We start from the raw sequence: 24,210 nt of genomic DNA, 5'->3' as shown, positions 1-24,210 counted from the left end.
TTCATGTGTTTTTTTTGGCAAACTCTATGCGGGCTTTCATATGTCTTGCACTGAGGAGAGGCTTCTCCACTCTGCCATAAAGCCCCGACTGGTGGAGGGCTGCAGTGATAGTTGACTTTGTGGAACTTTCTCCCATCTCCCTACTGCATCTCTGGAGCTCAGCCACAGTGATCTTTGGGTTCTTCTTTACCTCTCTCACCAAGGCTCTTCTCCCACGATTGCTCAATTTGGCTGGACGGCCAGGTCTAGGAAGAGTTCTGGTTGTCCCAAACTTCTTCCATTTAAGGATTATGGAGGCCACTGTGCTCTTAGGAACCTTGAGTGCTGCAGAAATGATTTTGTAACCTTGGCCAGATCTGTGCCTTGCCACAATTCTGTCTCTGAGCTCCTTGGACAGTTCCTTCGACCTCATGATTCTCATTTGCTCTGACATGCACTGTGAGCTGTAAGGTCTTATATAGACAGGTGTGTGCCTTTCCTAATCAAGTCCAATCAGTTTAATTAAACACAGCTGGACTCCAATGAAGGAGTAGAACCATCTCAAGGAGGATCAGAAGAAATGGACAGCATGTGAGTTAAATATGAGTGTCACAGCAAAGGGTCTGAATACTTATGACCATGTGATATTTCAGTTTTTCTTTTTTAATAAATTTGCACAAATTTCTACATTTCTGTTTTTTTCTGTCAAGATGGGGTGCTGAGTGTACATTAATGAGAAATAAAATGAACTTTTTTGATTTTAGCAAATGGCTGCAATGAAACAAAGAGTGAAAAATGTAAAGGGGTCTGAATACTTTCCGTACCCATTGTATTTAATTGAAAATAGACCAAAGACAACATGTCAAATGTTAAAACTGAGAAATGTTATTGTGTTGTGAAAAATGTATTCTCATTTTGAATTTGATGCCAGCAACAAATTTGCAAAAACATTTTCCATACAACGGTTTCAACATTTGATACTGTATCTAGTCTTTCCAATGAAATATGGGTTGAGATCATTTGCAAATCATCAAATTACGTTTTTATTTACATTCCCAACTTTTGGGGAAATAGGGTTGGACATTTGATTGCCAACATATACTATTATTTTATTTAACCAATATTTTAATTGCAGGACATGTCCTCATTGTGGAGTGTATTTCTTCAAATGCTATTTTTTTTTACCAAAGTACTACTTTTACTAAGAACTGTATTTTGGAGGCTGTTTGTAACATTCATTTGTTTTATTTGTTTTAACTACATGTCCTTAGTTAAGTCCCTACTGGCTGTTTTATATACAATATATATGCATATTGTATTATTTTTTTTAAACTGCTTTGAAGTAGCAAAAAGGCCAACGTGAAGGACGTGTTCGGTATTTACGAACACAGGGGGCAGCAGTGAGCTCCTCACGGCTTGATGCAGCAACATGAAGCGAAGAAGACGAGGCACATGAAAGATTTGGAGGAAGCTGTCTGAAGGTATGATTTGTGCCTTATTTGACGCATTTAAATGAAAAAATACCTACCTATTACAAAATAAAGTGTTTATTGGTCGAGAACTCAGCGATCAGGTCGGTTAATGTATCTCGGTTTATTGGTTTGATGAAGAGCAGTACGTGCCACGGAGTATTGTTGCCCAGGATCACTGATGCAGCTGGTGCAGGCTGTTGTCTTTAAAAAAAACAACTTAAGTGTTGTTTTATTTTTTGACCGGGGAGCCTCTTTAAATGCTTCACAGGTGGTCTGTGGTTCCTGCTCATGATTCAACCTCCATTTTAAGTTCCCATGTTATTCGCCATGTTATCTGTTTGATGTTATTACTTAAATAAATGTAAAACTATTTATTAATAAATAGTGAAATACAGGTATACAAGACAATAGCTTTATATTGGTATGTCAGATTTAAAGACCGTTAAGGCTTCACATCTGTATAAATGTAATTTTAAAGATTTTTCATGCCATGAAGTTGCGCAATCAGTGCAGAGTATAGACTGAATATAAAAAGATGTAGCTTCCGGTTCACTGAGGGTCACCAGGCGTCAGCTCCAAAAAAAAACTCTGGCTCCAATAGACTCCCATTCAACGAGCCTCAACTTTTCATGAAATATAAAGTCAATAATATTTTTCAAACCATCATTATGGTGTCATTTGCTGAATTTACTCCTTCAGTGCTCTGGCACTCTGGTCCTTCTGAAAAGAATTCCATTAGAAATGAGATATTAGGCCTCAAAGAGAGGAATGTCTGAGGGCGTGCATGGTTTGATTGACATGCCAGGCAGTAAGGTTGCCGGTGTAGGTTGGCAGGCGTGTTGTCCTCTGGTTCTCAGTGAGATCCACCCTTCACTCCCCCTTCGCACTTCGTCCAGATATGGTCTCTTTCCACTAAATAAAAAAAAACAAGTTGTGACGGTCGAATTTTCAGACTTGAGGCCTCAAAATAGCAAATTTACAGAGTGCCCCCCTCCCATTTTCTTGCTAAACAATTAAACCTCTGGCTTGTGATTTAAAATGTTGTGTGTTGCAGACATTATGGAGGAGGACGAGATGGAGATGAGCAAAGAGGAGTTCCAGCGGTGGATCCAACACGAGGTAAAGAGGGGCACGCTGTTCTCGCCAGATGTGCCAGAGAAATGCACTGTTCTGCAGTCTCTGCTGGAAAAGATTGAAGAACAGACAGCCGACCTCCTCAGGCTCTGCAAGTGAGTGTTGTATCTACTTCATGCTCTTATTTCTGCCTCCCGTAAAAGAAAATAATTGCAGTGACTCTGGCAATCCTGAAATTAAAAAAAAGAAAAAATCCAAACCTTGATTTTAACATGATTTCCTATGTTCTTAAAACCCCAAAAACTTTTGTTTATACATTTCTTTCAAATTCATACAACTATTCTAAAACTGGCTTTTGTCAATCAGTTTTTGTGTATGTCAATATTATTTATTGTTTTAATCAGATTGGACGGATACATTATGATTCATAAAAGGATAAGAGAAAATGTAAAGGATATGTAAAGGATATACGGGTCCCTTTCTCTGGACTTGAAGTACATTTATTTTGCTTACGTGTTTGAGTTATTTGCTTTATTCATGCTCCCTTTGTTGTTGACATCGTTCAGGTCGGTGGCAGCATGTGAGGAAATTGTACGGAAACAGTACTCTTTGCTGGGATGGACGTACAGTGACACAGATTCAGATGATGATGATAACCCTAGAGTCTGTGGTAAAAGACAAACCATTCTCTCAGAGTCTGATGAATGTAAGAGTTCAGCCTGCAGCTCAGCAACTTCCACTGGCCCCGCCCCTCTGTTACCAAAGCCACAAGTCAATGAGAACCAGGAGAAAGTTAATGGAACAAAACGGCGTCTCCCTTTAATGAGGGAACTGGTGGTGGTCTTGACTAAACTTCCTCTGTCTACGATCAACAAGTATTCAGCTTCATCACCGCCTCAGAATGACTGCATTGGAGATGAATCTTTAAGCACCACTGGGTCCGTTATCCGGTGGGAACCAGATGACTCAATCGATGACTCTGATATTTCTCTCTCAAGTTTTAACAGTGGGTCAAACAAGAGGAGAAAAATTAGTCAAAAGTCTGAAACGAGTCATACGAGACATGGAACAATGCAAGCAAGCAGAAATTCTGACGCAAAGAGCAAAAGAGCAAAGACGTCGGTGCCCACAGCGAGCACAAACAGCTGTGCAAAGAGCAATAAAACGAAAGCATCGACATCGCGAGTAGCCGCAAAGACTAATGCTAAAAGCAGCACAAAAAACACAGAAGCACCTCAAGCCAACGCCAAGAACAACACCATAAAAGCATCGACATCAAACAAGGAAGGTAAGGGCTATAGTTTTTTTTTTTTCATGGTCTTGAAAATAAAACTTAATTTCTTCCAAATCACCTGTGCCATGAGAAAGAAATCTGTCATTTAGTCACCATAGTTTGTGTTGTCATGTCCATGTCTTTCTGCTTGTGCAAAGATGCTTTACTTTTCTGCTGATTTAGAGAGCAAACTGACACATTAGACGATCTGCATTTTTTTTTTTTTAGCCTTATATCAGTAATTTAGATAAAGATGTAGGTAAAGCAGGACAATTACAATCTAAAGTCCGTTTCATGTTTTGCAACCTAAACCGGAAACAACTCCATCTTGCCCGGTTGATCACAATTGGCTGCCCTCACCATGGCTTCGTGGGACATCACTTGGGAATGGACAGAAATTAATTTGTTTCAGTTTTAACATTAACATGTAATGCTCCTCGTAAACTGTCAGGTACCTCTGGGTGTATAATATCAGCTTCACATTCCTCTACAGGGCGTGCCAAAACCGCTCCCAGCGTGCTTCCCGAAGAGATCAGCGTAAACATGCCGGTCCTGGCCAGAAAGGGTACCATAGACTGGCAACAAGGAACAGTTGTGAAAATAATAACAAAGGGTAGGAATTAAAAATGTTTTTTTTATCAGCAAGCACAACCCAATATAATGCATTTGTCTTCAACTTGACGGCTATTTCTCTCTTTAAGGGGTCTTGTTCTGCAATTTACCCCCACATTTAATTTTGCAATGCAGTTCCAACAATGGCGGCAGTGGTAGAGCTAGATGAAGTGATATGACTAGTGAAGTCGTTTTTTTTCCTCTCCATTTCAGAAAATGTTAAGTTTAAATACGAGGGCAGTGCCTAATATTTTTAAAACAGGTCGGTTCCTGACACAACTGCAGTGATTTGTTGCACTCCTTCGGGTCAGTTTCTGCAACATGTTATTTGGTGGTCAATGCCGATTGGTTAAAAGTTGCTCTAATAGTTTCGAAATTCACCTGATGTCTATGCTTAATAGGATGCAATGACTAGGAAAAATCTCACAGTGAATTTGGGTCTGGTAATACCAGGCTAATGATATACAGGCCTTTCACATTACAAAGTTTGAGTTTTAAATGATCTGGTCTGTGTATTCAGGGGCTGATGTATTCAGAGAACTGATTAAAAGAGGTTTTTCATCTACAAAAGGTTTTCAGAGTACCAGTACCTGTTTTTTGTTTTGTTTCGTTTTTTCATTTCAGAAGATGGTAAATTGAAATACAAGGTCAAGTTTGAGGAGAAGGGGAAGAGCCTATTGTCTGGCCACCACATTGCCTTTGACTGCTTGGCAAAAGTGGATCAGCTTATTGTTGGTGCACGCGTGGTGGTCAAGTGCAACGCTGACAAGCAGAAGTTCCTGCCTGGTGTCCTGGCAGAGGTCCCGAGCAGGAAAAACCACATGAGGTTTGTGTGTGTGTGTTATTCTTTTTACGATAAATTCAGAAGATGCCTTTTAGAAATGTATTCACTCAGTTTTTATGATAAAGCACGGTCAATTTTACTACTTTAAATATGTTTTTAATTTTACAGGTTCTTGGTCTTTTGTGATGATCTCACACCAGTCTATGTTCCCTTACCTTCACTTTACCTGGTGTGCAAACCACGTAAGTTTACGTGTTTTAATTTACAATGGATATTTTTTTTCAGACACAAGTTGATCTGTTTGAGAGATTAAGTGAAAAAGCAATTTTGGAAAACTTCTCTCGTCTACATACAATGTTTGGGTTTATCTCTGATTTTATGTAAACTCTACAAGTAAAGGCAGTGGATGCCAAATCTTGTGAAAGGCAGATAAAAATGTGCCTGGTTCACTTCAAACATTTTGACTTAACTTTAAAAGGAAAAGCACAAGTGTTGCTATTTGGACCAGTGCTTCTCTGCTGTGTGAAAAGTCTAAATGTCTTTTGTGTAAAATAAAAACAAAATTACGTCAAAAGCCAAGCCAAACACCAGCCTATCTGTGCTTGCTGCCATTTTTATTGCAGTTTTTCAAAAGCTTTTTTTTTTTTTTCCTTTTTTCTTTTTTCTTTTTTTTTTTATCTCTGTCTGAAAAGATGTGAAGAGTCTCCCTGTTAAGAATTAATGGAAATTTGTGTGGTGGAGTTGGAATCAGACTTCCAAATTGTACATGTTGTCCACAGGATCTGCTATTATTATGCTGATATTAAAAAGAGTGACAAGACTTTTTTTTTTTTTTTTTCCTTCCATTTTCTGTGACAGTGCCAGACCCCTTGGACGATATCCCAGAAGACTATCACCGGGACTTTATGATGGATTACGTGCGTTCCTGGCCCAATGTGCCTCAGACCCAGTACAAGGTGGGACAGAACATTAACGCACAACTCAATGGATTCCTGCAGAGGTGTGAGGTGCTGGAGATCGACAGCAGCTTGATGAAGATTAATTTTCTGGTCAGTATCATATCACATTGCCCTTTGAAGTACCTCCATTCATTCTGGATTATCAATTTTTTTTTCTTCATACTGTTGTATTTATTCACATTGATTTATAGTAGTTTGTGTGTCATCATCCCTAGAAGGATCAACGTGAGGAGTGGATCTATCGAGGCTCCCTACGCTTGGAACAGATCATTAATATGAGGAAGGTTATAGCAATGAAAAAGGAGGGAAACAAGAAGAATATGTCCGTCTCAGTCGTGGGTAAATTAAATTCGTACTCCAAAATAAGCTACAAATTCTTAATTTTTTTCTTAATATCTTATTTAAATTTTTCTCATGTATTTACTTGTCTTGTGTACGTCAGAATCATCAAAACCATTACAATGATGTGAACATGTGAAGAGAACGATGGTCTCTACGCCCAAAACCCTCTCGGAGCCTGGTGCTGTTCCTGCGGGCCTGAAGGGGACCGTGGATGAGGATTCTAATGTCCTGTTGAAAGTTCTACCTCATTGAGAAGGCTGAAATGTGTCAAATTCACTCGGAAGCATTTGTTTTTAAATGATATTTTATTAAAGTCTTATGCCCTTGAATATAAATAAATTGCCTTGAACCTGAATTTTGAAGTTTTTAACCTACAAATGTGGCAAAGAGGAGGGCAGCATCCAGAACTATTCAAACTCAAAAGTAAAACATTTGCATAGGAAGATTACAGGAGCTTCGAGGGCAGCGCAGAATATTTTGTCAATTAATGGCTACAAATTACTCTTATTGATAATAGATATATTAATATATAAAATACACTAATCACACACACGTCCCTTTTGTGGTATCAGTTTCGGACAGGAAAATGCAAGATGAGTATAGTTTAAGAGTATGAGCCTTTTTATGATGCTATCAAAACAATTCCAAGGAGTCATAAGGTGCATAGGGTGTGGTGTGGTGAATAATTGTATAACAGTAGTGTGATCAAGGTGGAATCAAGGGTGAGATAAATTTATAAGGGACCATAAACCTTTTTTTTTATTATTTTCTCTGAGATGTGGTATATTACAACTGCTCATTTGTATCTTACTTTTTTTTTTTTTTTACATGTTTTGGAAATCACAGTAAATGAAAAGTGCTTGTTTTGGAATCACACCTTTGTGCAAGGAACTCAAGGCCACACTTTTAGGACATCAGGAAACAAGAGTGATGAATTCTCAGAAAGAAATTACATAAATGGTGCTTTACCATGGAGTACCTCCCAGTTTTCTGTATTGTCTTTTGATATACCGCAAATCTCACATTGGATTGGATTGAATTCTGATGGCCTCAGTGTACTTTTTTTGTCTCACTTTGTTTTAGTTTGTGAACAAAACTCTACCATTTGCTAAAGGATATGTATTTTTATCAGAAACATCTGGCCCAGCTGAAGGTTTTTACCAAGACAGGTAAAAAAAACAAAAAAACAACAGTATCCAAACAGGCATCTTGTCGTTGGGCGTGGATCGGGCCGTATCCAGCCCTTACGTGAACGTACAATCTGCAAACTTTTAAGATGTTTTTTTTTTTTTTTACCGGGAAAGTAAAATAAGTAAATATAAGTTTGTATATAATATATATAGATATATACCGTACTGTATATACTGTATATACTGTGCATTTTATATTTTATATTTTTACTGCCATTTTACTGCTATTTTATTGCTTTCTATTATTCTATTATTATCTTCCTGTATGCTGCTGTAGCGAAAAAAAATTCCCCTCGGGGGTTAATGAAGTAACTACCTAACCTAACCTAAATGTTAGACATGATCAAAAATAACATTACACAATTATGAGAATTCAAAACGTTTGAGTTGGTAAGTTTAATTTACAAAAAGTCAACATTAAGCTTATAGTAAATCAAATATATATATATATATATATATATATATATATATATATATATATAGATATATATTTTTTTTTTAGACAGCAAGGTGAGATAAGGTAGGTAGGTAGGTATATACTTTATTAATCCCCGAGGGGAAATTTTTTCGCTACAGCAGCATACATACAGAAGCAATAAGACAATAATAGAAACAATAGAATAAAATAATAATAGAATAGAATAGAATAATATAATAATAGAAAAGCAATAAAATAAAATAGCAGTAAATAGCAGTAAAAAATATAAATATAAAATGCACAGTATATACAATACATTATATATCTATATATATTATATACAACAAACCAAGAAACAGTCAACATATCTATATATATAATATACAAACAACCAAGAAACACAGTCAACAGTGTTATTGTACTGTGATGGATTTTGCTAAAATCAGAATTTACGACATCGGTCAAGTTTCTGACTTAAATTAAATACCATTTCTCAACTAGTATCACATGAACTCAAAACACCTTGTCAGATATCGCATTTTTGTTTATTTATATTATTATTTTTTATTATTTTAGCTGTTGCAGGTTGGAGGTGGGTCGCCCCCTCCATAGCTGTGTGCGTGTGTGTGGTTGTGTTCATGCAGGACTTACATCCGAGCTCAGGGAGGCGTTACTAGTCTGAACCAGAACGAGCTGTGAGCTGTGTTACCGAGACTGGAGGGGGACACACACACACACAGAGACACACACACACACACACACACAGACACACACAGAGACACACACACACACACACACACACACAGAAAAAAAAAGAAAAAGAAAAGCTGGCTGCGTGTTAGCTCCGGAGCCTTGAACTGCGGGCCAGTGACAAGATAATAGGGGAAAACTGGAACGCCACCACGGACTTTTTGTGGGACAAGCGTACCGGCCTCGCTGCTAAAACGGTAAAATGTGACATTTTGAAGGGTTTGTCGCTGTTAAATAAAGCTGTCTTTGCGCGAGGAGCCGTTCAGCCGATTGAACGCAGCTAAAGCTAAGATGGCGGTCAAATTATTTACATTAGCTCGCTGCTAGCAGCGTATGCTAAACCGCCAGTGCGTCGCTCGTTGATCGCAAGTTTTTTTTTTTTTTTTTTTTTCGTGCTCGGAGCTGATCTTTTTTTTGGGGGGGGGGGTTTGTTGTTGTTGTTGTTGTTGTTTTGGGACAAGATGTTGAGATGTAGTAGTTGTTGCTCTGGTGCTTCGTGTGGGAACTAACAAGCGTTAACGGCAGTTTTTTTTTTTTTTTTTTTTCTAACGTTAACGCGGGTGTTGAATCGTCTTACAAGGTTGGAGAGGAAACAAACAAAAAAAGAGGCTTTTCGACGCTTGTGGGCTGAATAGACAACCTAATTTCACGAAACAACGATGTGCTGTTATGTTACGAGAGTAGTTTTAGTCAAAGCTTTACCGAAATGGCATCGTTTTCTCGTTTTCTGTTCGTGACAATCGTGTCGGTTTGTTTGTTGTTTACAGTCGTTTGAAGGGCCACTGTATTTACCCTGAAAGAGGTTGTCAATAGTTAAATAGGATCATGCAACAGGGTTTATTAACCAAGTCTCCCTGCATTTAAACGCTGTTCTCTCTCATATTTGCAGGGGTTTTTTTTGCACATATTTATAGGCTGCATGTCTCATGTTGACACGCGTTTATGTTCAACTGTGGCTGTAGTCGCGTACAGGCCTCTTATACAGCCACGTTTCTTCATCAAATAAGTTTAAGCTGTTGCCCTCAGTCAAACCCCCCCATGATCTGATTTTTTTTTTTATTTTTTAAGGAGTAATATTCACTGTGCATTTCATGTAGAGTTAAATGTGATGTCCCGACAATGAGAGGTTTAATGTGACGGTTCAGCTGAATTTTGATGTTTGTCATTTGAGTCCCGCAAACCACTTGAGTCTGGCAGTAAGCTGAACAGGTGAATATTGAAGAATAACATGTCTAACCGTGGGAAGGAGTTTCCTGGCTTTTGGCTAAATCTGAATAAACTTTAAAGGGAATTTTTGGTCCAGGCCCTAATTCTTCTTCTTTCTTTTTTTTTTTATACGCAAATGTTTTGTTGTTCTTCTAATAGATGCCTCACACCAGACGGTACACATCCTCGGAAAGAGACAGTCGAGGCAGCTACCAAGACCGTTACAGAGATCGAGATAGAGACAGAGGACGAAGACATCGGCACAGAAGGTCACCTACTTACTCCTCCAGCAGTGACAGAGAGAGAGACCGAGACAGAAGGGGACGGGGACACAGACAGGACGGAAGCTTTGTACACTCAAGGAGGTATGTTTGTGCGAATGCCGAAATTTGCTTGGGTTGTTATGCTGTAAATGAGTTTTACATTACCAGCACTGTAAATCCTGTCTTGAAGGCTGCTTTCTTTTTCGTATCGGTCGTAAAATGTGCCTACGTTCCCTTAATTCAGTCGCAGCTATGACAATCGCTCGACGGAACACCGACCATTTGACCGAAGATACTGCGAGGGATACAGACGCTTAGATCAGGGCCGAGATCAAGACCGCGACAGAGAGAGGGAGCCTCATGGAGCAGCTGAGAATTACTATCCACGGGACTTCTCTCCAAACATGTATGACTACCGACGTGGCCGTGAGAGGGAGCGCGAACGGGACGAGTCGTACCGGCGGAAAGGCAGCAGGCGTAAGCACAAACGAAGGCGGCGTAGAACCAGGTCCTATAGCCCATCCTCCTCGGTGAGTACAGCCAGACCCGAGATTGTATTTTAACTCTCTCGTACTCTTTCTTTCCACCTCTTGTTTCTTTCACTCAGCTCTTGCTGTCTCTGTCTTTCCATAACCATTTCCTCTTTACAGCCATTGGACTTGGTAAGTAGTACAATCTTTATGATTTGCTTTTGTTCTGTCAGAGGGATTTTGATTTTGATTTTGATTTTGTTTTTGTTTTGTTTAAGCGGGTTTTGCTTAAATTGGCATTTCATTTTGGCAGAGCATTTTCATTTTTATGCAAGCACTTCTTCAGGAGTTCATTAATGATCAACCACGACTTCTTGCTGTTCTTCACATACACACCCACCATGTCTTTTCTAACATTTCCCTTTGAAAGCCAAGTTACAACCGGTGACACATAATTCTGTTCATAAATTTTAAGTTAAGTATTTTTCAGTTTTACTAGAAAAGGCAGGAATGCCTGTTATAGTAGTTATTTGGCCACTTGTGAATATTAGTAAAGATAGACTGAAGAAAGTGAAAATGTTCTACCAAACACAATGCAAAATTTCGATTTTAACGGTATTCAGACTTTTGTTAGACGTTATCGGCACTTAAAAACGACTTCGATCCATTAAATCTTTCTTTTTGTGTGCGGTATGTTTAACCACACCTGCTAAAGGAAACAGTTTTACATTTTTTTCAACCTGGACTTTGATACCCCTTCATTTTGGGTCTAAAGTGACTTATGGGAGCAATTTTCTAAATCGGTCAATGGCAGGATAAGGGCAAAAACAGTCAGTCATTGAGCCAGCGGTTTGTGCAAAATTTCAACCGAGTCATGACTTTAGCTTAAAACATCGCCGCCAACTCTGTTTGCAGGAGGTATTTCTACTTTTGAAACAACATTTCTCTTGAGAAAGTCTTTGTCACAGACAATTTCTTGTCATCTTCGGCTGGCAGTAGTCATCTCAGTCTAAATGATCAAAGCTGACTCTGTGGTCTGCACGTCACAGTGTTTGGACAACAAGCGTCAGCATCCGTTTGTAACACAATTAGCCTCAATTCAGCATGTTCCTATCCATGAAAGCTACGCTAAGTGTTGCATAACATTTGTTTTGGCACAGTTCAGAAATGTGCAAACAGGTACCATTTCTTTTCTTTTTTTTTTATTTAATTTTTTTTACTAAATCTTTTAGATCACTCTAAGCTATGACTTCTGTTTTTCTGTACTCCAACACAACAAATTTGTCATGGCATCCGTATCTCCAAGTCTCACTCATGTTTCCACCGTTGACTTCTTACAACTCAGTGAGATCTTTGGAGCAAAACTTCTGCTTTTGGATTAGTGATGGTGTCAGACATTTATTCTAACAGCCTGAGCTTGCCGACTGAAGGGCTCCGGCTTAATACTGAATCGATTTCCAAAGTTGTTGTCCCCATTAATCATCTAGACCTATAATGATGGCCAACTAGGGTCCAGGTTGGAGAACACCGAAGTTTCCTTCTAATATTATAAATGTAAGTGAGCGAGGGGTTGAATTTGACGTAGTATGAATGTTGGAGTTATTTTTTTAAATATTTCCTGCTTGAATGCTTTTGGTCCTGTCATTTTATTTCCGTCTTGTTTAACTTAAGCAAGTTAGCCTGAAAAGTTTTGAACTAGTTACATTACTGTCTTTATTGGTTTTTTTGCGTTGATGAATGGATATGCCAGTTGCTTCTCTGTTTGTAAGCAGCTGTGGTTTAAAGGTAGAGGGGGGAGAGGAGCAGAGGACAACATGTGATCTTTGACTTGTTCCCTTGCACTATATCCCTATCGTTATATATTTCCTTCACGTGGTGTCATGCGTGAATCGCCCCATGACCACGAAACCCACCTACAACCACAACTACATCAACTACTGCCAACACCACCCTCCTCCTCCCTCCTCGTCTACCTGTGCCGCCTGACGCCGTGGCTGCGGCTGCCCCTGAAACCCCCCCTGTCCCCTTCGGTCGTGTTGTGACCTGCTGATGGGCGTTTGGGTGTGAAAACAGCGGAGCGACAGCCGGACGCGGGCACTGAGTGTGAGGGACGACGAGGAAGGGCACCTGATCTGTCGGAGTGGGGACGTCCTGCAAGAGAGATGTACTCACTGCCACTACTCTATCGTAACCCTTCTCCATATGAGTATTAAAGCATAGAGCATTTACATGACATGGGAGTGCCTGATGATGATGATGATGATGATGATGATGATGATGATGCCTCGCTAGAATGCTCTTCGCTCTAGCTGAAATAGCAGGGTGGAGTGCAAGAATGTTGAAGATTTTGAGAGGGACTTTAGGTACATTCTGCTCTTTGTTTTAGGATTTTAAGCTGTGGAGCATTTTTCTATGTTTCACAGGTTACTTGAATTTCCTAAACATAGAATCCCGTTTGCATATGTTTGTTTCTGTTGCGCTTTAGCTTAAAACTCAGTTACAGGTTTTAAACCTGTAATGTAAGTCAGCAATTTTCCACAATAAGGGTTTCAGGGATGTTTTTTTTTTTTTTTTTTTTTTTTTTGGGGAGTAGAAAGATCTCACCAACATCACTTATTTAGTTATTTTTCGTTAAGATTAGTACAACCGTTGTACATATAGACACTTTATTTACATTTAACTCTTCTTCTGTGAATAAATCATTTGTGCTAGAAATACTAATCAGATTGAATTTCTTTCAGTTTCATACATTACCCCCTTATTCTTTTGGGCAAAGACAGCCACATCTTGAAAGGATGTGCTCACATTTTCAATGACTGCAAATTGGTCATCAACGGAAGGGGGAGCCTTATGTTTGCCCCCTTATTATTTGATCATAGTGCCGTGTATTCAGTTATCATAGACCACCTCAAAGTGTTTGGATCCTGCCAGATTGAATAGGCAGCGATTTGAAAAGGGGATGGGCGCTAGCACTGATTCGCCTGTCTACACTTTGGCATGATGTATCGCTGCTCTCGTCCACATGTCTAATGCTGCTGTTCTTTCTTTCCCCACTCCCCCTCTCTCTTCCTTTTCTCTCTGTGTTGTGTTGCAGATGAGATTGTCAGCACTTTGGGAGAAGGCACCTTTGGGAGGGTGATGCAGTGCATTGACCATCGCAGGTGTGTGTCAGCTCAAACTGAAAAACAACAACTGGCACCCTCTGGGGTCGTATTACGTATACTCGTACCTGGGGATACCAGTATTAAACATGCACCCGTATTATTGTTTCATTCTGTGTTTGCTGCTTCCTGTTAGTGGCTGTCAACTACAAGCTACTACGTTCAATTTTCCCACTTTATTTGTGCTGCCTTTGTTGATCACGTGGTGAAATCAGCTCTGCTATGTCTTAGCCTCATGCGGCTGTGGGCCTGAAAAAAAAAGGGGTGCTGCAAGTGCCTCTCTTCGTGGAAGAGTTATTGTTTTGTGACAGGTTCAGAAATGTACCTCAAGTATTTAGTTCATGGCCAGGAAATGTAGGCTGACACACAGTGATCTGGGGCTTTTTACCAGCTGGAGCTGCTGTAGGAGTAACTTCCCTCTTTTTTCTCTTTTTTTTTTTTTCTCACACCATATAAGTGCAAAAATAAACAGATCATGGTCAGTTTGGTGTCTGGCATTCAGTGTAACTGGCAAGCCCTTTTTCGTGGATCTGCGTCTACACTACAAGCAGTGCATATTTTGTCTTTCATTACCCGTTTTTGGCTTAACAGCGTCTTATGTTTTACAGAGGAGGAGCCCACGTTGCTCTGAAAATCATCAAGAATGTGGAGAAATACAAGGAAGCAGCTCGCCTGGAGATTAATGTGCTAGAGAAGATCAATGAGAAGGACCCTGATAACAAATTGTGAGTTCTGATTGAGTACAAAATAATCATTTTACTCTATACAGCTTTTTAAAACTGACACCACGCTCAGCCTTGTAGCTGGGTGATGACACATTTACGAGCACTGAAGTTAAATGTCAATAACCAAACTAGTTTTGCTCATTTCAGTAGCTTCACTGTGAAATGATCAGCAAGAAAGGTCTGCTGCTTTACTGTCAACCCTCGCATGTTTCTGTTTATCTTTCAGTCTGTGTGTTCAGATGTATGACTGGTTTGACTACCACGGTCACATGTGCATCTCTTTTGAGCTGCTGGCTCTGAGCACCTTCGACTTTCTAAAGGAAAACAACTACCTGCCCTACTCCATATGTCAAGTTCGACACATGGCCTACCAAATCTGTCTTGCTGTGAAGTGTAAGTTATTTTTATGTGTTGAAAATGTATGACCACGAAGCCTGGATAAGTGGGATATTTAAGAATAGAGTGGATACACTACTCTGAATCTTCAGCTTGAATTTGAATGTACCTGTAAGCTTTTTGACTTGACGTCCCTAAAAATATGTTGTTGTCCAACAAACCCGCTCTCTGTCATTAATGTCTCTTCATCCGTTGCCTACATGTGGAGCAGCTGAATTAAAATCATCTGCTGTTTGTGGCAGACCTCCTTTAACCACATGAGGGCATTAGAGCCAAATAAACTATTAACTTTTTCAGCTTCTTCATGGGAAATAAATGCTGTATAAGTCCTGGCCAGGTCTTTTTAGTTGGTAAATATTGTTCTAATGGGCTTATTTACTGTAGTAATTATAATACTGTTTTAAATTATTTTTTTTTAATCAGTGTTCATCATATTACCATGATCATAATTAGATGTTTCAAAAATCTAATTTGATCTAAAAGGAAGAAAAATGAGCACTGAATGATAAGAAGATGGTTTGCATAAAGTTGCTTTATGTTCATTTCCTGTCTAAGGGTGAAATACTAACCAGATGTTTTTTCTCCATAGTCCTCCATGACAATAAGCTGACACACACAGACCTGAAGCCTGAGAACATCTTGTTTGTCAACTCGGACTTCACGATGTCCTACAATGTAGAGAAGGTAAGAAGAGAAGGTGAAAAGTCTAATTTTGCCTGTCAGCAGGTTTGTTCTGAACCTGACCAGCCAGTATCGTATTCAGCTCACTTATAGAGAAGACAGACTGTCCAGTTCCAGGTAATATTCATGAGATCCATGAGCGAGGGAAGATTTAAATGCTAGATAGTGCTTGCATGTCTCATAAATAGATATGAAATAACCACGGGTGTGTTTTGGGTAAAGCAAACGTTTCTTTGACACGGTTACTACTGTAACAAAGTTTGCATAAGGAAGTCCTATTAAGCGTGTTGTCTATCTTGCAGAAACGAGAGGAGAGGACCGTTAAGAGCACGGCAGTACGGGTGGTGGACTTTGGCAGTGCCACATTTGACCACGAACACCACAGCACCATTGTGTCAACACGGCATTACAGAGCGCCCGAGGTCATACTAGGTGAGAATGACTGTAGGTGGAGAAGTACACGCGTACATATTAACACTTTGTCTGAATAATGGCTGCCATCTAGGTTTTTAAATCTTCTTGGAAATACATGAAATTGAGAATCAAAAATTTGGGCTAATTTTATGTCATGTCAGCAAAAGCATTCACTTCCTGCACAAAACACATTTTTTTTCCTCTTGTGTTTTCATGTGTTCATAACATGTTTCTGTTCCTCAGAACTGGGTTGGAGTCACCCCTGTGATGTGTGGAGTATCGGCTGTATCCTGTTTGAGTACTACCTGGGCTTCACCTTGTTTCAGGTACACAACAGTATCTCTACGTACTTTAGCAGGATGTCGCCTTTTATTCAGTTAGGACTTACTTCCTTGTCTTTTATATTGATTCATTGATATTCTGCCTGTATCTCAAGACAGTTAGAGATGTAGTATGCATCAACACGTGTATGTGTAAATGTGAAGTGTTGTAGCATTTAGTGAATCCAGCAGTTTACCTGGTAGGAATTAACCCTCGGTGTCATTTGTGCGCTCCGTCAATCTGCCTGACGCCATATGTAACTGCAGAACCTGCGTGGTTATGGTTGTCTCGCTTATATTTCTTTCAGACTCATGACAACAGGGAGCATTTGGCCATGATGGAAAGAATCCTCGGACCAGTGCCCTCTAGGATGATTCGTAAGACCAGGTAGGAAAGCAGAAAAAAGTGTCGAAAATTTACGCACATGAATCCACCTTCTGTACGGAAAAGAGGACGCACACGCTTTAACGCTGCCTACGCTGATCACCTTACACTCTCAGGAAGCAGAAGTATTTCTACCGTGGCCGTCTGGATTGGGATGAGAGCTCCTCAGCGGGGAAATATGTCCGAGAAAACTGCAAACCCTTACGGGTAAGAGGAGTGGGAGAGGAATGAATACTGTATGTTTCGCAGGGCCGAAAACTGAAAATAGTCCGGTGTACTGAAGCGACAACAGTGCTCTTTGTTTCGTACTGGAGTTTGTCTCCTGCTAATCCCGCTCGTTTTTCCCCTTCTCTTTCTTGGTTGCCCGTCTGTTCCTTCTGTCAGCGGTATCTGCTGTCCGAAGCGGAGGAGCACCACCAGCTGTTTGACCTCATTGAAAGCATGTTGGAGTACGAGCCCTCCAAGAGGTTGGTGCTGGCCGACTCCCTCAAACACCCTTTCTTCGAGAGCGGGGGCAGTGGTGAGGCAGCAGGCAGCAAGAACTGGGAGGGAAACCGGGACATCAGCCGGTGACCCGAGAGCCACCGGGACACTGAATGATGGAAGAAGTCGAGTCCTTTCTATGTGGAGCAGCTGAACTATTGAATGGATTGGGGGCTTCAGAGGTGTTCTGTCGTTTGTCATTAAAGCATGAACTTCTTACTCCGCCCCGCCCCTCTGACTTCCTCCTCTGCAGCCACGAGAGGCATGTTTCTGCAACAGAGACCAAAATAACCCCACGAGAGCCCGGGAAAGAGTCCAGATGAATCCTTTCGAGCGGCCACAGCCTCAGTCGGAGGCCGAAAAATCTTAAATGGAACATTGTTTATATCCAAAGTAGCCCTCTATGCAGCTCCTGTCTTCCTTTTGACTTCTGAACCACCTTCCTCCCTTCCGTCCATCCGTCTATTATTTTCATCCGCATGTAAAGAAAATAATACACCTCTCAAAGGAAATAAGCACGACTACAGTCAGTCATAAAAGAACTCAGCTTTGGAGAGGAGATGTCTTCCGATTCTGAAGTCCATGGAAAGGGTAAAAAAAAAAAAAGGAGATAGAGCTGTATATGCAGCGCAAGTCCTCACGCACATTTAAACATGGAGACACGCACGGTATTCCAGTGAAGTCGGTCAATCTCGATACGAGTATCTCCAGCCGAGACGGGTGTCTCAAGTTTTTGTTTACGCTGTCAAGTGAGCACTTGCATTGCATATAGTTTTTCATGTTTCTTATTTTATGTATAAAAGGAATTTTCCCCTATATGGAGATGCTGCCCTAAATCTCCGGTCGGTGGGCCTGTTATTATTTGCCAGTGAGATGATAATGGTGATGGTCACTCCAGTCACTCAGGCCTCCGTAGCCTGTCTTATTAAAGATATATATATATATATGTGTTTGGGATGCTGATGCGAGTGTGTGTGCGTGTGTGTGTGTGTGTGCGCGCGCAGATGTGCGTGTGTGTGTGTAGATGTGTGTGGGTGTGTGGGTTCATGTTTTGTTCATTGGTTTAGGTAAAAATTTGTCGAAAAAAACGTAGACTGCCTTTTCCATGTCTGACATGGTCCAACCTGAAGTCTCTCCACTGAGGTTAAGCACAGTTCCTGTTGACAGTATTTATTATGATGAGGAGTTCCAATAGGTCATCGTTCCCACCCCCGCCACCTGTACATGACTTGTTTTTTTTTTTTTTTTTTTGTATGAAATTAAAGCGTATATAACTGTACATATGTATTATTGTGTAGAATTAAAGTCCTCCTTGCCAAAGGCTTATGGTGCTCTTAGTATCAGTTTGGGCCTCTGGCAGCTGAAGGAAGGCGGTCTGTCTTTAAATACCACCACCGTGTCCCGAGTCCATCTCTTACCTCATACGGATCACAACAGTGATTATTTCCCTATTTAAAGCACATTCTTTAAATAGTTTTGCAGATTTGCTTCAAAGAAACGGCAACCTTTGGAAAAGTGCCATCTTCCTAGTTGTTTTACCAGGCAGCTCTGCGGTGTACTGCAGTCCAGTACATCTCGAGTTCAGAGAAATCCATTTACATATTTAATTTGGTTTTCAAAATTAGTCTTGTTCCCCCCCCCCCCTCTGTAACTAGTTTAAAGTAACTTGAGTTTGTAATTGCTAAGCTTGTAGGCACGGTGTCCTAAAGTGCTGGCTTTGCCATTAATCCCTCCTGGCAGGCACATGTACCGATATCGCTTGCCTTCTATCAGCAGTCCTATCTTGTTCGTTAATTTCTGTCGGAAACTAATCTCTTCTTTCATTCCCTTCCAAAATCTGAGCTCAGCTGCCACCTCGTGAAGACCGGAAGAGGACGGAAGCACGGAAGATCTGCTGCAACAGGTGTATCCCTGTCGTGTAGGCGTCACCATCTGTGGGTATGTGCCAGTTTACTGTTATTAACCTCACTGTCCGCATTCTGTCTCACTGCAGTCCTGTGTGTGGAAGGCTCGTTCTAGCTGCGGAGACCCCTACTACGCTATTTATACTGTAGCCAAAATTGGGACCCTGCTTTATGACATCACCAGCCCGGTGTTACCCGACCCAAATTTACTGCCTGAATTTATGGGTCTTGCCACTCTCCGTAGAGAATCATAGACCTCGGGTTCATTTTTATTTTATTTTTTTAAACATTAGATCAGCCTTTAATCAATTGGCGTTGGCCACCATATGTGACCAAAATTCTACCACAGCTATAACTACATTTAGAAAAAAAAAAAACGTTTGACTTCATCACAGCGAGCCACTGTTGACTGACTCAGAGCGGCTTAGATCAAATTTCCTCCCATTTTAGCTTCTCTTCATTCGCTCCCCGTGAAGTGAAGAACAGAGTTTAAAATCCTCCTTCTTGCATACAAGGCCCTTTATAAGCCAATCTACATCCCGTCTTGAAGACCTTATCGTGCCCGACTTTCCCAATAGAGCGCTACGCTCTCAGAGTGACGGCTCGTGGTTCCCCTAGAGTTTCCAAAAACAGAATGGAGGCGGAACCTTCGGCGTTCAGGCTCTCTCCTGTGGAACCAGCTCCCGCTCTGGGTTCGGGAAGCAGACTCCACTACCTGTGGCTCTCCACGCATTTATATGCGACAACTGTGCCCGCTTGGTCTTCCATAGTTTCTACTTTTTCATCTGTCTTGTCTCTCTCTCTCTAACTTTCTGCAGGAATGTTTCTGATCTGTGGTTACTGGCCCCACCTACCTGCTCTGTTTATTTTATTTATTTTTTTGCTCTATCTCTATGCTGCCAACCGGTGGAAGCCGATGGGCCGCCCACCTCTGAGTCCGCTTCTGTCTGAGGTTTCTTCCTGTTAAAAGGGAGTTATTCTTTCCCACTGTAGCCAAATGCTGCTCAAGGGGGGGGGGGGGGAGAGGAGATTGTTGGTTTCTTCTTACAATACTGTAAGGTTGACCTTACTATGAAAAGCATCCCGAGATGATTTATGTTGTCTTTTGACATTATAGAGCTCAAATTGAATTGGATAGTTATACATGAGCAGATACAATAGTAATATAAGAAATAGACTGCAGTTCAGAAAGTGTCAGCTCTTAAAGCTTAGGAGTCTCAAAATTCAAGTATTTAATTGAAGTTCCTGATATTCAATGTGTTCGGAATAGACTTCTCATTTCAGTAGCAGCCTTCTGAAGAATCCGAGCTAAGTGATTAGAAGAAATGTGGACAGACTTGAGAGTCCGGATTCAGTTAACCGCGTGGATGAAAGAAATGAGTCATTTAGCTTCGAGGCGGTTGCTTAATGTCCCCCGTTAATGAAACGGCGTGTCTTCAGGGGAAAGAAAGGAATCCTCTCTGCGTCATCCTCCACCTCTCAAGTCTGTCCAGCTTCCTCCGATGCTTTATCACCAAACGGTCTCCTCTGCGGGGGTCACTTAAAGTTACATCGTGAGAAAAGTGAAGGATGCACCTTTTTTTAAACTCGGCGCAGCCCACTTGCGGTCAAACCCCCCCCCCCCCCCCCCCCCCCCCCCGACTGAAAACGCGTTTATAATGTGTGAGCTATTTCAGGGACCGAGCAGCTGCTCACCTGTGCAGATTTGTCTGGAGCCGCTCCGTTGTAAATGAGATAAACGACTTGCGTCCTCAGCTAATCCTCGGCGAGGTCATCAGTCAAATCCCCATAAGAGCAACCCGTGACTGAGGGGGGAGGCGTTTACAGGTACACAAACCGAAGTGCTCGAAGCAATGCATCGACTCGACGTCTCGCAGCTTTAACAAATGATGCTATCAGCCGATTGTGTCTGCAGGAGATACCGCTCACAGGTCAGTCCCATTTGTTTCTCTAAGCCTATTATGTTAAATTGTACTTTTTAAAATGGGAATTCAGTTCGATAACACTGAGGTGCCTTTTCTTTATTGACGCGTCACGGAGGTATTGAAGGTTTTCATAATGGTTATACCTTCTTCTTTTTTTTTTGTATTTTTTTTGTATTTGCAGATTACAGCCTCATCAGTCGCATCCTGAACTGACTTTGCCATAAAGAGAGACCACCCCCGGGGGGAAAAAAACAACAACAACAACAAAAAAAAACCAAAAAAACACCTACACAAGACCGAACATCTGGAGATGGATTCCCTCATGTCTCTGGGGGCTCCGCTGAAGCAGTTCACCAGCTGCGTGTCCGGGAAGAGCACCTCCGCCAAGAGAGGAGCCAACAGGAGCCAGTCCGTCCGCAGAAGCAGCTTCACCCGCAGGAAGAGCGTCGGCAGGAGGAGGAGCCTCCCCGCTAACGGCCAGAAAGTCCCAGACTCCTGGCTCAGAGCGTACCAGGCTGACCTGAAGAGAGAGCGGTACGGAGAAAGAGCATTTCAATCTTATTAACTGTGAAATTGACGTTTTAGTCTTTTTATGGTGCTATTTTTCTGCCTCGGTAAGAATTTAAAAAAAAAAATTTCCTTCATATTTACAGTGAAGGAAATAAGGATTTGATCCCCCGCCGATTCTGTTAGTTTGCCCACTGATAAAAGAAATGAACGGTCTATAATTGTAATGGCAGGTTTATTTTAACAGACAGAATAAAAAAAAATTTAAAAAAAATCCAGAAAGTCACATCATATAAAAGTTATAAATTGATTTGCATTTGATTGTGTGAAATAAGTATTTGATCCCCGAGCAAAACGTGACTCGGTACTTGGTGGAGAAACTGCTGTTGGCGAGCGCAGAGGTCAGACGTTTCTTGTCGTTGGTCACCAGGTTTGAACACATCTCAGGAGGGATTTTGGTCGACTCCTCTTTGCAGATCCTCTCCAAATCCTTAAGGTTTCGAGACCGTCGCTCGGCAACTCAAAGCTTCAGCTCCCTCCACAGATTTTTCTGTGGGATTAAGGTCCGGAGACCGGCGAGGTCACTCCATGACCTCAATGTGCTTCTTCTCGAGCCGCTCCTTTGTCGCCTCGGCCGTAGGTTTTGGGTCATTGTCGTGCTGGAAGGCCCGCCCACAACCCGTTTTCAGTGTCCTGGCTGAGGGAAGGAGGTTGTCGCCCAAGATGTCCCCGGTACGTGGCCCCGTCCGTCATCCCCTCGATGCGGTGAAGTCGTCCCGTCCCCCTTCAGCAGAGAAACGCCCCCGAAGCGTAATGTTTCGGTCCCGGCTGTCTTGAGTTCATGAACAAGTTCCTCCCGTGTAGTTCTGGGCTGATCCCTCACCTCTCTCATCATCGTCGATGCCCCACGAGGGCGACTGATGGTCATTTTGTGTTTCTGCCATTTCCGAATAATCGCACCAACAGCTGTCTCCTTCTCACCGAGCCGCTTGCCGATGGTCTTGTAGCCCATTCCAGCCTCGCGCAGGTCTACAATCTTGTCCCCGACGTCCTCAGGCAGCTCTTTGGTCTCGCCCACCACGGTGGAGAGGTTGGAATCTGATTGATTGATTCTGTGGACAGGTGTCTTTTAGACGGGTAATGAGTCGAGATTCGGAGTACTTTTTTAAAGTGAGAGTACGAATCTAACCGGTCGGTGGGAGCCAGAATTCTTGCTGGCTGGTAGAGGATCAAATACTTATGTCACACAATCAAATGCAAATCAATTTATAAGTTTTATATGATGTGATTTTCTGGATTTAAAAAAAAATAAAATAAATTTAATATTCTGTCTTATCACTTCAGATAAACCTTCCATTACAATTATAGACCGTTCATTTGTTTGTCAGTGGGCAAACATACAAAATCGGCAAACGGATCAAATCATTATTTCCTTCACTGTAAACATAGTCACTTCAGGTTTTTTTTTCTGAAAATCTGAATTGTTTCTGTACTCGTTTAAAAAGACAAGAAACTATTTCAGGATTTAAAGTTTAAAATAACTTGTCAGCCAGCTGAGACTCTTGGCCAGACCGAACTTGGCTTAGTGAGGATAAAGGTTCTTCCTCACATGAATAAGCCGCTTGTCCATGTGACATGCCTGAGGTTTTGCTCCTTTTTTCTTTTTTTTTTTTGCCAAAAGGAAACGTCAGCAAGCCGTACTGGCCAAGAAGAACGCAGATCGGTCCGTCAGAACTCACTTCAGGAGCCACCACTGCCTCCCGAGGGTAAGTGAATTGACAACAATGACACTGAAGATTTCTTTTTTTTTTTTTTTTTGCTTGTCAAGATGTAAATCCAACAATCATTGGCTGCCGTCTCTTCCACCCGCAGCAGACCACCGCTGCCAGGAAACCGGCCCCGGCGAACAACGATTCCTTATTTGGAGCCTTTCAGGGCCTCAGTCTGGACGGCCTGATGAGTAGCACTAACGGAGGTCCTGCTGCTGCAGGTGGAGGAGATCAGTGTAAAGTCATGTGACGCCGCAACACGTTCGAGGACGATGAGACTTTTTGAATAGCCTGCATGCAGAAGAGATTTCCATACAAAAGGAGACCTGATGGGAGAAAGGTGATGCGAGTTGAAAATGAGACCACTAAGAAAGGAAAGGAATCTTAAGTTTGCGTTACTATTGTTTTGCCTCTTTGACATTTGTTGTACACTTTTAGCATCCCGTCACCATCTGTGTGTCTACTTGTTTAATGAGAAGTGTTTTCTTTTCCTGAAATATTATTAAATTTCACAAAACTCTTGTGACTCTTTGAAATTGCACGGGTGTTATTTTACGAGCCAGTCGGTTTATTTTTATGGAATTTGTTTGAAATCCAAAGCAGAAACTAAGCACATAACATAATTGTATTCAGCTCTTCCAAAACAGCTTAGGAAATAATAATAAAAAAAAAAAAAACACCAGTGAGGTGTTTGGTCTTTTTTTTTTTTTTTTTTAATCAACAGCATTTAAATTAATACATTAAAGAC

At 41.3% G+C, this 24,210-nt stretch overlaps 3 protein-coding genes across 7 annotated transcripts; all 3 read left to right on the top strand.

Moving 5' to 3' along the window:
- The first annotated feature begins 1,379 nt into the window (after positions 1 to 1,379).
- On the top strand, positions 1,380 to 7,493 carry LOC138214908 (histone-lysine N-methyltransferase SETDB1-B-like). Of its 3 annotated transcripts, none has more exons than XM_069176757.1 (9): positions 1,380 to 1,460; positions 2,506 to 2,680; positions 3,092 to 3,813; positions 4,292 to 4,411; positions 5,038 to 5,236; positions 5,363 to 5,436; positions 6,053 to 6,243; positions 6,369 to 6,492; positions 6,596 to 7,493. In XM_069176757.1, exons 2-9 carry the CDS (start codon positions 2,511 to 2,513, stop codon positions 6,616 to 6,618), a joined length of 1,623 nt encoding a protein of 540 aa, XP_069032858.1. In that variant the 5' UTR covers positions 1,380 to 1,460; positions 2,506 to 2,510; the 3' UTR covers positions 6,619 to 7,493. The 3 variants fall into 3 exon arrangements, with proteins under 3 accessions (XP_069032858.1, XP_069032859.1, XP_069032856.1); XM_069176758.1 differs by having other exon boundaries at positions 5,035 to 5,236; positions 6,372 to 6,492; XM_069176755.1 differs by having other exon boundaries at positions 5,035 to 5,236.
- Positions 7,494 to 8,759: 1,266 nt separating this feature from the next.
- clk2a (CDC-like kinase 2a) lies at positions 8,760 to 18,748 on the top strand. Of its 2 annotated transcripts, XM_069175944.1 has the most exons (13): positions 8,760 to 9,050; positions 10,219 to 10,424; positions 10,567 to 10,852; positions 12,866 to 12,956; positions 13,887 to 13,953; positions 14,562 to 14,678; positions 14,905 to 15,071; positions 15,664 to 15,758; positions 16,058 to 16,187; positions 16,413 to 16,495; positions 16,798 to 16,877; positions 16,991 to 17,081; positions 17,259 to 18,748. In XM_069175944.1, exons 2-13 carry the CDS (start codon positions 10,219 to 10,221, stop codon positions 17,445 to 17,447), a joined length of 1,602 nt encoding a protein of 533 aa, XP_069032045.1. In that variant the 5' UTR covers positions 8,760 to 9,050; the 3' UTR covers positions 17,448 to 18,748. The 2 variants fall into 2 exon arrangements, with proteins under 2 accessions (XP_069032045.1, XP_069032046.1); XM_069175945.1 differs by lacking the exons at positions 8,760 to 9,050; positions 10,219 to 10,424; positions 12,866 to 12,956 and having other exon boundaries at positions 10,764 to 10,852.
- Positions 18,749 to 18,852: 104 nt separating this feature from the next.
- On the top strand, positions 18,853 to 23,998 carry LOC138214371 (uncharacterized). Of its 2 annotated transcripts, none has more exons than XM_069175948.1 (5): positions 18,853 to 19,295; positions 21,017 to 21,192; positions 21,368 to 21,720; positions 23,375 to 23,459; positions 23,569 to 23,998. In XM_069175948.1, the coding sequence occupies exons 3-5, from the start codon at positions 21,497 to 21,499 to the stop codon at positions 23,710 to 23,712; spliced, it is 453 nt and encodes a 150-aa protein (XP_069032049.1). In that variant the 5' UTR covers positions 18,853 to 19,295; positions 21,017 to 21,192; positions 21,368 to 21,496; the 3' UTR covers positions 23,713 to 23,998. The 2 variants fall into 2 exon arrangements, with proteins under 2 accessions (XP_069032049.1, XP_069032048.1); XM_069175947.1 differs by having other exon boundaries at positions 23,566 to 23,998.
- The last annotated feature ends 212 nt before the right edge of the window (positions 23,999 to 24,210 follow it).

Source organism: Embiotoca jacksoni, unplaced genomic scaffold (genome assembly GCF_022577435.1).
Source record: "Embiotoca jacksoni isolate LCO1_2020_lvr unplaced genomic scaffold, fEmbJac1.0.p SCAF_7, whole genome shotgun sequence".
Classification (NCBI taxonomy): domain Eukaryota; kingdom Metazoa; phylum Chordata; class Actinopteri; family Embiotocidae; genus Embiotoca; species Embiotoca jacksoni.
Note: the sequence above shows the minus strand (reverse complement) of the source record. Positions and strands in the feature narration are given on the sequence as shown.